This window comes from Haemaphysalis longicornis, unplaced genomic scaffold (assembly GCF_048455015.1).
Source record: "Haemaphysalis longicornis isolate Haplotype H1 unplaced genomic scaffold, Haemaphysalis longicornis Haplotype H1 scaffold_9, whole genome shotgun sequence".
In the NCBI taxonomy this organism is placed as follows: Eukaryota; Metazoa; Arthropoda; class Arachnida; order Ixodida; family Ixodidae; genus Haemaphysalis; species Haemaphysalis longicornis.
In genome coordinates, this window is record NW_027526460.1 from 11,348,406 (window position 1) to 11,362,251 (window position 13,846).

Consider the following 13,846-nt stretch of genomic DNA (forward strand, 5'->3'; position numbering starts at 1 on the left):
CAGCGCCAGATTCCCCTTTAGTATATATTAGTAGGAAACTATATGTTCTGTGCCACCCACAGCACCGTAGCACGGTGCTGACTGCTGCGCCGCAGGGCGAGAGCAGCAAGTGCGGCCGGTGTGCCAAGCAGCTCCGCTGTCCACGTGTCACTGCTCATGCGCAGGCGTTACCTAACATCGCACACTCCTTCTCTTTGTGTTTTATTTCTAAAGCACGCTTGATGGAACGCTTTGTAGCCAATGAGAATTTCAAAACATGAGAGTTTTCCCGCCTGGTTTCTGGCATGGTAGCTTTTTCGCTCGATGGGCTTTTCAATGTTTTTGCGTTGAAATGAAGATTTCCTCCATTTTTGTCCCGTACAAAATATGGCAGTCGTCTATAGTATTTTTTCGCACCAACGATCCGATAACTGTTTTAACTGGTTAGAATGTCTTACATGCGCCTTACTTTTCAAGGAACCCTGCAACACTTTCGATAAAGCTTTCATTCTTTTCTTCGCGTCTGGAAGCACTGCGAAAGCTAGTTATCGCCAGCCCGGAACGGCACTGCGTGATTTGCTCGTCGCACCAGATACGCCTTCCATTTCTGCTTTGTTTTTGTGGCTTCTTTTTAAGTTGCTATCGAAAAGCGTTCATTGCCGCAACTGAAGGAAAACCGGCCAACAGCCGCTACATGGCCACAGTGACGTGATTCAAGGCATGGAAGCACGTCAAGGCCGGGAAAGACAAAAATATTTTGAGCGAGTTTGAAAGTTATCTGATGGGCATAGAGCAGTAATTTTTGGCTGAGGTAATTTGCGACCCCCTAATCTAAGTACTGGGTGTGTTGGGGGACTACGTTCTGCAAGCATTTAAGATTTCAAAAAAAGTCGAAAAAAGTGTTGCAGGGTCCCTTGAAGTGTATGGCTGCGAGCGTGATTGAACGACTATGTTTGTTTGTCCCACCTTTCAGACGGTGATAAGTTCGACGAGTTTCATTTTCTGCTTATCCTTCCAGCGTTGCTCCAGTTTTTAGAGTATTAAGCGGTGGTCCACAACTCCACAACTTGCGGTTGACTCACTACGCTGAACTTTAACCGTAGCGTTGCCGAGCTGAGCCCCTGAGTGGGACAAAGGGCGTCACCGCTCATTCCCTCTTCAAAGAGAACCGAGGCGCGTGGTGTGGAGAACGCTCACGAAAATACAGGGACCGCGGGCGGGGGAAAGCGATGAGGCGCCAGCCGCCGCGACAAAACACGGTAGGCCGCCGGCGTCAACAACGCACCGCCTGCGGGAGTCAGCCAGTCAGTTATCCTTCAAATTATTTTCGGCTTAGCCGCTTCCTAAAGGCTCTTCTCCCCACCCCTTGGCCCTCCGCAAGAAAGACCAGGAAGGCGGCCAATGACGCGAATAAGCGCGAGCACACACACAGGCAGAGGGTGCCCAATGCTTCGCTGAACCCTCGGATATATATATATATATATATATATATATATATATATATATATATATATATATATATATATATATATATATATATATATATATATATATATATATATATATATATATATATATATATATATATATATATATATACATATATATATATTGTATTCACACAAGCCGACGGGGAACGAGGAGTCCTTGTAAGGAACTAGGTTTGTTTGCTCGGCGGTCCGGAAAAGAGCCGGGTTGGTGTCCCGTGGTGGGGATTGTCAGCTGCTTGTGCGTGCGTGTGTGCGTGCGTGCGTGCGTGCGTGCGGTGAGATCTGCGGCATGTTCCGTGTGTTCCCTTGCCGCTGTCCTCGGATGCCTCTGAGCGGGAAGGAAGGGGGGCAGCTTGAACGCTCACCGGCTGTGATGTCCGCCTGCCCGCCGGCTTCTCGGGGACAGATCCGTTTCATCACCGATGTGCGCCCCACCGTGCGCGCATGGGCGTCACCAAGAAGATGGGGAGAGAGGGAGGCGAATCTGTTTTAAACGCCTCCCAGAGAACAATCGTTCAGTTCAATCAGGCGGAGAAGCAAATACAGAAGCGGGAAGGGGCCGGATAGAGAGAAGGAAAAGTTGTCGGAGTCATTTCTTTTTCATACCTTTATGCGTTTATTTCCCCCTTATGATTCGCATTTATTTTTTCTATTTATGAGGTATTTTTATTTGGGTCTCACCCCATCTATATTTTCGCTGGCGTAGGTGGGCTTGTCCGAGCCGCTTTCGGTGACAGAAAGGATCAGGAGTTCGGGAACGCTATAGATGAGGGTGAGTTGGGGCGGTTGAGTCACGCCCACATTTAGTTTTAAGTCTCGTTCAGCCTGCAGCGAAGTAAAGCCGAAAGTAATAAATCTTAGTGTATTTCTTGGTCGCATTTAAGCCGACAGGATTGAGAAAGCTAGATACAAAACTTCCTGAAACGATTAAAACAAAACTTGTTGAATCTATAAAAGTTCATTGAATAGTCTGTCAGCTAAAGAATGATGAAATGTTTTGAGCTCGCTTTTTACTCCTTCTCTCAAGCCCATTTTTACTACCGAATCATGCAGCCTAGCCACAGAAGTATTTGGAGGTTACGTATCACCGACGTTATGGTTAATAATAACTATGTTGAAATGCAGCTAATTCTTTTTCCTCACATTGGAGGCGCCTATGTTGGCTAAAATTATTTTACGAGTGTGCCTATCTCTACAATGGTTATTTATATTGTACAAGGAAACGCGCTCCCTTGTGAATTCTTGTAGGGCACAAAGAGATAGAAATGAGCACGTATGTGAGCCAGTCTTTTTCTGAATTAAACGGCCACCGGGTAAATGTACCGGATACGAGCGCTTTAAGTTATCCGAACTCAGTTTTTGGTGCCTTTCGAGCCGACAACGCTAGTCAGCGTCTTTTAGCGCGTGCGCGCTTGGAGGATCGTGCCTGCCTCAGCGGTGCTGGATGAAGCCAACGGAGCGCGCACGCGCAGCGGAGAAACGTCAAGTTAGCGGTGGAGTGCCGGCGCGCTGCCTCTGAATGGAACCGCGCCATTTGCAACAAGATGGCGTCGCATGACACACTCCTCGGCGCCTTCGGCCCATATAACGAAACAAAGCCTGCGCTCCAGTGGGCGGGGTTCAAAAGAAGCATCCAGAACCAACGAATGTGTCTTAAAGGAAGTGCCCAAAGCAACCGATGCTTCCCCAATCGAACAAGACGAAGCAACAAATAATTGTGTATCAAGAAAACTCCAAAACAGAACCCTTGTTCCCGCAGCTAGAACAGATTTACAACAGGTCGTCCCACATTGCGACAATTTTAGTTAACTTGTTAGGTGGGCAATTCAATGTCATCATGGCCAAGAGCTGTCACACAAAATGGCCGATGTCGCAACGAACACAAAAAAAGGTCGAAGAATAGTTATATTTGCGCAAAATGTTTGAGAGAAGGCCCTGCATATAAAGGGATTGCCCAATACTTTCGGTTACGTACTTATGCTTAACCTTAGACTTTCTTCGCGCTAAACTGATTCCTAGATGTACTATCCCTGCCACAGTGCCAGTATGTTGGAAAGGTCTAGTCTAAATATACTCCGTGTCGATGCTTCTTGTAAAAGCACAAATGTCCTGCGCGACGGCATACGATGTCACGGGAGTTAAAATCGGAGTTAAAAAATCGACGCCACAAAGATCCGCTCGAGTCCGTTAAAACATTTATTACGTATAAAAATGCTGCCGAAACAACACAGCCGGCACGTTATTTCTTCTAATACCGAGTGAAAGTGCACGCGTAGCGCGCGAACCCGAGATCCTAATTACAGCCGAGTTACAGCGAAATAATATTCCAAACTTCAAGACGAAGCACGAAAGAAGGACAGCGTGTCGCAGGCCCCGGAGACACAAATCAGGCAGATTGGACAAGGGTCGCACTACTCATCAAGATATGCGCGCAGCTGAAACGCCCAAAAAGAAGGCAAAAACCACGCGGAACAAGGTACACCCGGTGCAGCCGGGCACCCACGGGCTATGCGAAGGCACTCAGGACCAGAAGGCTGCTGCGGGCGAAACAGTTAAATGCAATCTGTTAAGCGCGGCGAATGGTGCGACGGTAATTAATGGGCCGAACTACGTGGCTGGCCAGCACGAAAGGGAGGGTAAGGAAAAAGAAAAAGAAAGCGAGAACGGATCGTCGTCGTGCGTTACCGTGGGGAGCTGAAGGAGAGAAGTACAAAAGGTAAGAAGATGTGGCAATCCAGGAAAGGAGGCCGCCGATGGTGGAGATTGAATCAATTTTGCAGGAGGGTTGGTACATCGATGGCTTCCGTTGCTTCTGGCGGCTGCGCCGACGCTGCTGCCTTCGGTCGTGAGGATAGCCCCCGCGGCGTTAAATATGCCAGCGTCGTTATCAGCGCGCGCGCTGTACACCCACTCTTTATCCCCGCCGGCCTCTCCATTGCCTCCAGCTCTCCACGTTTCCTTTTTTATTTCGGAGTGAAACTATAAATGGCTCTCGGTGACTCGCGCGCGCGCGCGCCAGAAGAGGAGTCGTTAGCGACGATGAACCGGCAAATAGTGAGCTGCTGGAGCGAGCGAGACCGAGGGGGAACGAGAAATTCCTTACGGCATCGCGTGGCAAACGCTTGTCACGGGGCTTCATGCTTCTCCTTCCTTTAATTCCCTCCCCCCCCCCCCCCCCGGGAAATTTTTGTTGTCTCTTCCGGGGTGAGTTTGATAGTGTAAGACCACTTTGGTCGTGTTTTCGGGGTATACTTGAGGATCTCCGTTCCGCCAATACGTCCCGAAATGTCTCGTTTGTACAGCTGAGGACGTCTCAGACAGATTAACATTTTAGCTCATCAGACGGCTCGAAAGGCTGAAGTAAAGAAAAGAAAGCTCGAATGTTTCTAACCGCCGAAGAAACGTGTTCTCCATCTTTATAAGGACCCCACTTTTTTTGTGATCTGGTACTTCTGAAGTTAGCTGGTATTTCTGACGTTAACGCCCCAGTTTCAGGTGAAAAAAAAAAGAAACGTGCGATGAACGTTGCTTTTCGTGCAGCTAGTTAGACGTGAGTCTACTTAGCCTCCAGTCTCCGCACTTGTTTTATTTTTAAAGCGAGGCCTCTCTTCCCAGTTTTCTGGGAACTGCTACTGCTGCTGCTGCTTTCTGTCAGGGCGCACCGTTGGGACTTATTTTGCGACAGAAAACGCTGGCCTCCGCATATCGTGCACGGGGGCGGGGAAGCGACTGGCGGCGTAGAAGACCGAGTTCCTGCGCGTATCCCGTTCCCTGCGCTTGAAACTTCTGGTGACGTATAAACAGTGAGCTCAAGCGTAAAAACATACAGGTTATAATGTGAGTGTAAACACAGAAGTGTACAACTTCGCTTAGCGCCGAGCGCCACCTATGTAGTTGGGGGATTCGCCAATTTGTTGGGTAGATTTACTCCAGCGATTTGATAACAACTTATGCTGTATAGTTCTTCAAAGCACTGCTTTACCACACTTCTCACCCAGTTTTTAAGTGCAGAGCATTTTAGGGGCTCGCCTGGTCGTCGTAGCTCGCTCGCTGGACCCAAGAAGAGCCACACGGCGTTCCGTCGTCGCGGCGTAACCCAGAGGCTTTGAAAGTCAAGTGGTTTATACAGTAACAAGCGTTCGAAACCCGTGAACCGCTGGCACTTGTCATACATCTCCCCATTGCTTACCGCAAAGGAAACTGTATGTATATTTGAGGACAAATATACGGAACTAACCGGCAGCGCCCGCGTTCATTTAGTTAGGAACGCTGGTTGAGTTGGTTTTTACGATAGTAAGCGAAAAAAAGTGGCAGTGCTACGCCTGCACGTGCGGCCGGAAAAGCAAGCACAAAGAGAACAGAACTCCCGCTGGCGCAGTTTCAGGCCGGGGGCGCGCGAGCACTGCGAAGGAGGGAAATTTGAATTGCATTGGGTGGCAGCAGTGAGCGGATAACGGCGCTACAGCCCATTATGGCGAATCACTGCTCTGCCCTTCCGACAGCTTTCACGTTGAGTTCAACGGCTTTAATTTTTTTCGTTTACGTAACGCCCTTACGTCCTAAGCAAAGAACCAATCGAAAGGTCAGCTGAGTGAATGCGTGGAATTTATTCTTCCCGAGAACTCAACACTCGACGCGCTCACAATACCCCCGGTGAGCAGTACAATGCCGTCCGTACTTGGTTCGCTGTCCCCTCCAATATGGGAAGTCAGTGGTGCAGGAAGCCTGACTCGCCCGGCGTCCTGACGATTACCATCTCCCACCCCCTCGCTCGGAGACCGGCAGGAAGTGACGCAGAGGCAGCGCCGCGGAAGCGAGACTCCATCGCCAATTCCCGCGTGAATTCGTACGCGTCGTGGAAAAGCCCCGGCTTCTGGCCGTAACGGAAGGGGTGCGCAGTCAAGCCTGCGAGCTTCGGAGACGGGCGCCGATGGTTTGGCCGTACTATACGAGCCGCACCGTTCGTAGGCAACCCGGAAATTCAAAACCGGTCTGTCGCGAGATGATGTGGCCCACGCGCACCCCTTTCATCCGTGTGCGTGTGTGTGTGTGTGTTTGTGAAAGCGTGGCAGTAGTAAGAGCTCGCGTACACGCGGTTTAGAATCCCGCGCCAGACTGCCGGCACGGGCCCAGGCGCCGAAATAAGTACAGCGTTGGATGAGTGAAGAGAGCCGCTCCTCTCCGCTGCACAATACAGAACCCTCTCGGCCGTGAGGAGAGTTATGGTTCATCCCCTTGGCGAAGGAAATCAGCCCGGTAGCGTTCCGGGATGGGGGCGGGATTCGCCCTGTCCCGAGAGAGAGCTATTCGGGCTCGAAACGACGGATGGAGTCAGCAGCGCCTAGCCGTAACCTGCTATTCTCCAGGGCATCCCAGGAAGAGAGAGAGAGATGGAAGAGGCGGGGAAAAGTGATGCGAGGGAAACGTAGCGAGCGCCGTCCGCTTCCGCAACGCTGCAGTGAGCTTTTGGTGGGCGGCCGGTCTTCCTTTCCTCGTGATTAAGCGCCGCTAAAGACTTCACTTCTAATTAAAGCCTATTTGACTGTGAAACTTGATATAGCGCGCCCACCGGGCGCGATGCAAAGCGGGGCGTTGTGTATGGGGGTGGAGGGGTGAGGCTCCGAGCGATGTATGGCTACCGCTGTCCTTCTGTCAGGGAGGAACTTACTTTGGGGACGTTCAACTCGCGCTTGCGTACAGCTCGACGCGGAGAGCATTTGCACGAAGTGTGCAGTGGAGGATGCGGAGGAAAAGTGATGATGTTCCATAAAGACCGTGTCGTGGCGGGGCTGCGCCCTGCTGTGTCCTCATTACTGGCACGGGGCTTTAATGCGATGAACACCCAGCAACGATGAGAAATTGCTTAATTAAACGTGTTGTGGAAACAGCGGGACTGTCTTTGGCCGGTATGTACGCCGATTACTTCAAGATTGATCGGAAACGCGAGTTCTTCTTACCCCCTTGACTTGCCGCGTGCGGTTGAACTTCTCTAACTAGACCGTATTTTTTCGTCGTAACAAGTGTGTACTCATTACAACACCAGAGTGACTCGAATCAATAAAAGCGGATGTTGTCACGACTACTGGCGGGCTTTATTGATAAAATAGGAAACAGAGGCACGCCGGAATAACTGCTTTTCTTACAATGTCATGAGCAGGCTCCGGTGGAGCAAGAGCCGATAAGATCTGCAATGCTAATCCGCCTACAGCTGTTATCTAATCACCTAAGAATTGTAATGACCACAATGAAGCGAAAAGGTGCAATGTCCCCTCCCCCCCCCTCCCCCCCCCCAAAAAAAAAAAAAAAACATGTCGAGTTTGCATGTATCTTTGCCCTGCAGAGGTTTGTCTCATGGGATGGGCGATTCTTTTCAGTAGTACAAGAAACAACCACACGATGATCGCCGGCAAGGGAAGCCAGGTTGCCTTTACGTGCACTAATGAAAGTGAGAGTTACTTGAGTCTAACCGTAAGGGAGTTTTGAACTTCTGTAGACATTGTATGTCGAACGGCGGTCCATCAGACTAAACACAATGCTGCATTTCAGCTGCACAAAAAGTTACGAAGGATTCGTATGTGCAATTACTGTGCGACTGCTGATTTGACTCGGTCATGTAGCGAAATGGGCGTGATGGACACGACGTGCTTCAACTGCACGAGAAACAGCAACAGAACTTCAATGGTTAACTCTTGCTATAAGGATTTCCTCCTAAATGTAAATATGCCCGAATAGAATACAGAAATACTGCAGCCCTTTCGGTCCTGTCGTCTTACATTTAGGACATGAACTAAAAGATTTATAGAAACTTGAGAACAAAACGAAAAAAGCTAGTTTTCTGGGAAGTAGTTCTTCAAGGATGCCTCTATCAATAAATATCACCATTGTTCGTTTTTTTTTTTTTTTTTGCTAAAACTGAACGCTAAAAAGTGGAAGGCATTGCAGTGAAGGCCAATGACCGAAGTTCTTGTTTGATGATATGGCAGTAAATCCAAAAATACTTGCACTACCAGCGCTATTTGCACGAAGCGGGTAGTGGGCTCACTGCTTTCCAAATTTCGAGCTAACAAGAAAAAACTTTTCTGCTGTAAATTTAAATTTTAATTGCCTAAAAACCTAATTATATGTCATGCTCGTAAATCGCTAATTACTTGCTTCATAAGCTCTATTTTTCGTTTATAAGCTTAAAGGGTCCAACTATTAAAGAAAACATAAAGAAAAAAGTTTTTCCATTGTGAGGAAAAAATTCAGGGCTGAAAAAGTTAAAGATGCTGCATTAAAATGTGTTGCAGTGTACACCACGCAGTTCAGGGCCCAAATGACCTTGAGTTTACAATGAATAACCGGCCATCGAAGTCAATTCAGTAACGAAGAGAGCGCAGAGCACCCCTGTGTACAGAATCGGCGGGTTTCGCATTGTATTCGGTTGTACCGGTGTGTATCAAATATCAAAGGCTGAATTCAAACTTGTAACAGCGTTTAGCGAACGTCGGGAAATTGTCGTCTTTAGTTGAGAAAATTCAACATAAACTCCTAAAACTAGGAATTATATATCAATCAATTTATGCTGTTGTATATGATCTAATTGACTATGCTATATAACAGTGAGGGCGGTAAAATAGAATGAGTGGTCCCTTTCTCACAAAACACCTGAAGCCATGTATGTATATAATGACTGGACATTTCGTCCATTTTTAGTCACAAAACAGACATAAAATGCGGTAAAGCAAAGTAATGTAACCCCGTCTGGTAGGTGAAAGACCCCTTTCCTTGGCCAGGGATTATGGCGAGACCGGAGGCAAAGTGTTTCGTTGGACTTGCATGTTAGGTGAAGCGCCGTTTGCAGCGTTTTTTTCTTCTTTACGTTCTCGACGCGACCCACACAGCAGTTAACGCTGAGCGATATCAACAACTCCCAAGAAGACAGCGACATTCGTTGGACTCCAATCAAAACTTCCAATCAATCGTTAAACAAACAAATTCTTAGAGAAAATGTTTAGAAAAAAAAGATTACCCCCGAAACCCCTGTGTGGATTGAACGAAAGATAAAATACGAAACAGCAGTGTAGACTCGCCTTACTAACCTTCCATTTCGCCAGGCCCTAAGCTCACAAAGCAGCGGGTGACTAACCTCCGGCTAAAGGTGGGGGGATCAACACAAAAATATACTCTTCGTCTCGGTCTCTCAGCACGTCGGACAATGCTACCGCCCTGCCCTGGTCTCCTTCCTTTCCAAACCACGTAGCACACGAAGCTACCCCCTTTTATAAGCCGCAGCCTGAAGGCCTGTTTTTCCCGCAATGCTCCAGGCGGCGAAAAGTGGGGAGGGGGGTTCTCGCAAGGCGAATCGTCGGGCAGCAGCCAATCTCGCCGGTTGAGTCCACAATCACACGTCTCCCGATTCATTGCCGATGCAAATCCGCGGGCCTCTCCTCCTCCGTATCCCTCGCGTCGTCACCACGCTGCGACCGGCCCAATGTTTACTCAGCACGTCGCCGCCGGACGTCGGCGGTGCCTCTCCTCAGAACGGCCTCGAGAGCGTCGTTTGAATCAGAATGGGAGGCCGAACCGGTCAAGTGCGGGGAGGGACCCTGTTATCGTTTCCGCTTCCCATTCTGCTGACCGAGCATTTCGGGCCCACCGAAGCGGATAAGCACGCGAAAAGAAACAGAGGGAACAAAAGAGGATTAGGCGTCGGTAGTACTCTTTTCGCCGGTGGGCCAACAGTTGACGGATTCATCTGCTGTTCCTAATGTGGAATTCAGATTCCCTATTGAACAGTGCCGACTGGTGTTTAATTGTGACAGAAAGTGTGAAAGGGGAAAGGGAATCCATTCGAGAGGGCTACCATGCGTTACTCAGTGGCGCAATGTACCCAATATCCCAGACGTCTCGACTAGGACGCACCAACATTTTGGAACGCGTGCCTGCCGGACTGCCTTCACTTGAAACGTAGAGAAATTATGCGTTCCTGATATAATGTAGCATTGCTTTCCATGCTCCGAAGAGACAGAGAGTTTCTACTCTTATTTGGAGCAAGCGCCGATTGTGTATGCAAATTTAGCTGATGAATATCGCAGGGCCGTCTGCCTTTGCCGGCATAGCCGTATTAGTGGCGCAGCAAAATTTCTTTTCGCGGAATTTTCACCGATGCTTCTTCGCCTATCGCTTAAATTTGCCGCGCCGCCATGCTGTGGCCTCGAAATCTTTTTAGCCGTGACTGAGGGCTTTGTGCTTTCGCGCCCAACATTTTAGCACCTTTGTTACTGTTTTGAACAGCAAAATTAGCAGAAAAATGCGCGAAATTAATACAATAATTGCTCAGCGTTAACGTGCCTTGCAGCTTGCGCTTCTTCCTGCACAAGGTATCAGAAATGATCGCCATAGTTTTCAGTCAACATCTCAATAGTTTCTCCCCTTCGTAACAACTGTTGTGCTGTATTCGGCGTAGCAGGAGCGTGCGCGCTGTGGTGTACTCCTCTAAGTAGTCTTGATGATGGTGATAAAGGTGATCACGACGACGACGATAATGATGATGAGAAGAAGAGAAGGAGAATGAGGAGGAGGATTAGGAGGAAGAAGAATGATTGTGTTGGTGCAGGAAGGAACAGTAGACTAGGTTTACGGATGTGGCTTCGTACATTTACTGCAAGAGCGGGAGCCCAGCAGAACTAACTGGAGAGCGGCGATGACAAGCAAACGCGAAGGCAGGCGGAAGTGTTCCATCTCTGATGTGTCGCGTGGCCCCGCTTTCTCGTGGAAGCCAAGCACCGCTGATGATGATCATAGGAAATATGCGGATGATGATTAGCACTAAAAACGGGTGATGCTGACCCCACTACAATAGGGCGGGTGCTGCCTTCGCGTGTACAGAATGCGATGAACAGCGTAAAATACCCTTTTTCAACAACACGACACCTGAGATGGCCGACCTGACAGCCATTCGCCGATCTGTTCAATGGCTAAAAACGCAAGAACGTTTCAAAGAATCGCTGATTCTTACAGACGCCATCAACGTCCTGCACCGTCTAAAACAACCAGATGAAACCTCCCAGGTCATCTTGAATATCCTCAACGAGTCAGCATGCTGCGGTCCTGCGGACGCATTGTGACCTTTTTCCGGATATAGGCTAACGCGGGAATCTCAGGCAATGGCAAGGCCCACGCACTTGCGCAACAAGCCGCAAGGGAGTCATCAACTGGGCAGAGCTGCATCACCCGGGATCACCCCTCTACGTCTGAGCATGACCATTCTCCTGAGCTTCCTTCGATCATAGCGCCATCATCTGCATCTCAAGACGCGCAGACGGATGAGAACTGTGAGGACACAGCGGAGGAACCTTCACCTACTTCGAGCTCGGAATTCCACACCCGCCGTAAGGTTGAAAGTCACAGCGACGAGCGGCTGTAGGTGTCAAGCATCCAGACATTCCTCAGCATTGGCCCGGGAAAGTGGTGGGGAAACAGCCCCGCTGGTGGCGTAGTGGTTATCGCACCAGACCGGTATTCTGGAGGTCGTGGGTTCGGATCCCACCCGGCGGGCATTTTTTCACCACTTTCTTTGTGACTCAAAAAATTCTTCATCTCTTTCTATGACCCACCACAAGCTCCCCTTTGCTTACCTGGGTTTTCTTGACTGCCAACCCTTATTCTATATATATATATATATAGGAGTTGGCAGTCAAGAAAACCTCGGAAAGCAAAGGGGAGCTTGTGGTGGGTCATAGAAAGAGATGAAGAATTTTTTGAGTCACAAAGAAAGTGGTGAAAAAATGCCCGCCGGGTGGGATCCGAACCCACGACCTCCGGAATACCGGTCTGGTGCGATAACCACTACGCTACCGGCGGGACTGTTTCCCCAGCACTTTCTCGGGTATTTATGTTAAGGTATTTTTGTTTCCTGAACTTGGGGGTGATAGTCAGCGCACTACTCGGGGTGGAGGGGACAGAATAATTTACTGAGCCCCTCATTTTCCCATTCCTGATTCGCTATATATATATATATATATATATATATATATATATATATATATATATATATATATATATATATATATATATAGGAAATAAAAACTCACACAGAGCGCGAGAAAATAAGGGGTAAGTAGCCACACACGAGAAAAATTGAAAAAGAACAGTTTAGTGAAATTACAAAAAGAGGACTTCTTTTCTCCTCTATATATATATATATCACTATTTACACTTTGTTTTTCTGGTAAAAAGAACAAAAGTATGTAGGGGATTCCTCCCCTTGTAAAATATATGGGTTGTCAAGGGCTGGACAATAACAAGTTCGTAATACCGCACCAAGCAAGTAAATAAACGTCCACACATTCTGCTGCAGCGTTCGAAAATGTATTGACTGAGATTAAGGTGAACTGACGAGGTGTCAGTCATTTATTTTGCTCCCCTTTAAATCACTTAGAATAGCGGAAGAGAAGACCGACATCTTTGGCCGATGCTGGGAGGCATTCATCTCTCGGTACGCCACGAAATGTATTTCGTGGTTATTCATGGAGGTATTAGGATAAGGGCGCGCATCTGCGCGGGCTTAAAATGCAAGTGCTTTAAATGAAGCTCCCCTCTCCACGGCCTGTCCCGACAGTTCTACCGAACAAAAGCCTTAGAATTCACCTGTTTCTTGTTTATTTTCAAACGCTATATTAGGAGATGGGAGCTCAAGCTTTAAAAAAATTTCCATATTTCATTTTGAAGGCGGCGTTTTGAAATGCTAATGAAAATATACCACCAGTATTGTGTTTCTTGAATTTTTTTGTTCCTACACGTGTAGTTCTTTATTGCTGCCACTATGGACTAGGAACGGAAAAACTTGAGATAAAGTTCCTTTCGCTGGCTTAACGTGGCTATCGTACTTTCGTGTGTCCTTATTCTTAGAACTGCATGCATGCATGCTTGCATACATTTGTGTATGTATGTATGTATGTATGTATGTATGTATGTATGTATGTATGTATGTATGTATGTATGTATGTATGTATGTATGTATGTATGTATGTATGTATGTATGTATGTATGTATGTGTGTGTATGTATGTATGTATGTATGTATGTATGTATGTATGTATGTATGTATGTATGTATGTATGTATGTATGTATGTATGTATGTATGTATGTATGTATGTATGTATGTATGTATGTATGTATGTTTGCATGTGTATGTATGTATGTACGTCTGTATGTATGTGTGAATCTGTATATACGGATGGGTGGATGGATGGAAGTAGTCGCGAGTTACGGTGCCATGTACTGATTGATTGATGAATTAAAACTGAGTTAATGTGTGAGTGAGTGAGGGGAAGATAATGGGTTAGAAGGGCAACGAGTGAACCAGCAAGAAAACCAAAACGTGTACTGTTTAG

General features: G+C 47.7%; 2 protein-coding genes across 3 annotated transcripts in view; one reads left to right on the top strand and one right to left on the bottom strand.

The window, feature by feature from the left end:
• Positions 1 to 13,846, top strand: part of LOC144152871 (uncharacterized) — a 204,549-nt gene that overhangs the window by 122,564 nt on the left and 68,139 nt on the right. Inside the window, exon 3 of one of the 2 annotated variants that reach the window (XM_077684386.1) lies at positions 2,176 to 2,242. The exons of the other annotated variant lie outside the window; for it this stretch is intronic. Within the exon in view, the coding sequence (XP_077540512.1) occupies positions 2,176 to 2,203 (28 nt within the window). The 3' untranslated portion in view covers positions 2,204 to 2,242. Of the gene's footprint in view, positions 1 to 2,175; positions 2,243 to 13,846 lie in introns of those variants that run through there. 2 annotated transcript variants of the gene reach the window in all.
• The window catches only part of LOC144152337 (plexin-B-like), a 108,189-nt gene that overhangs the window by 41,405 nt on the left and 52,938 nt on the right, over positions 1 to 13,846 (bottom strand). The window lies entirely within an intron of this gene.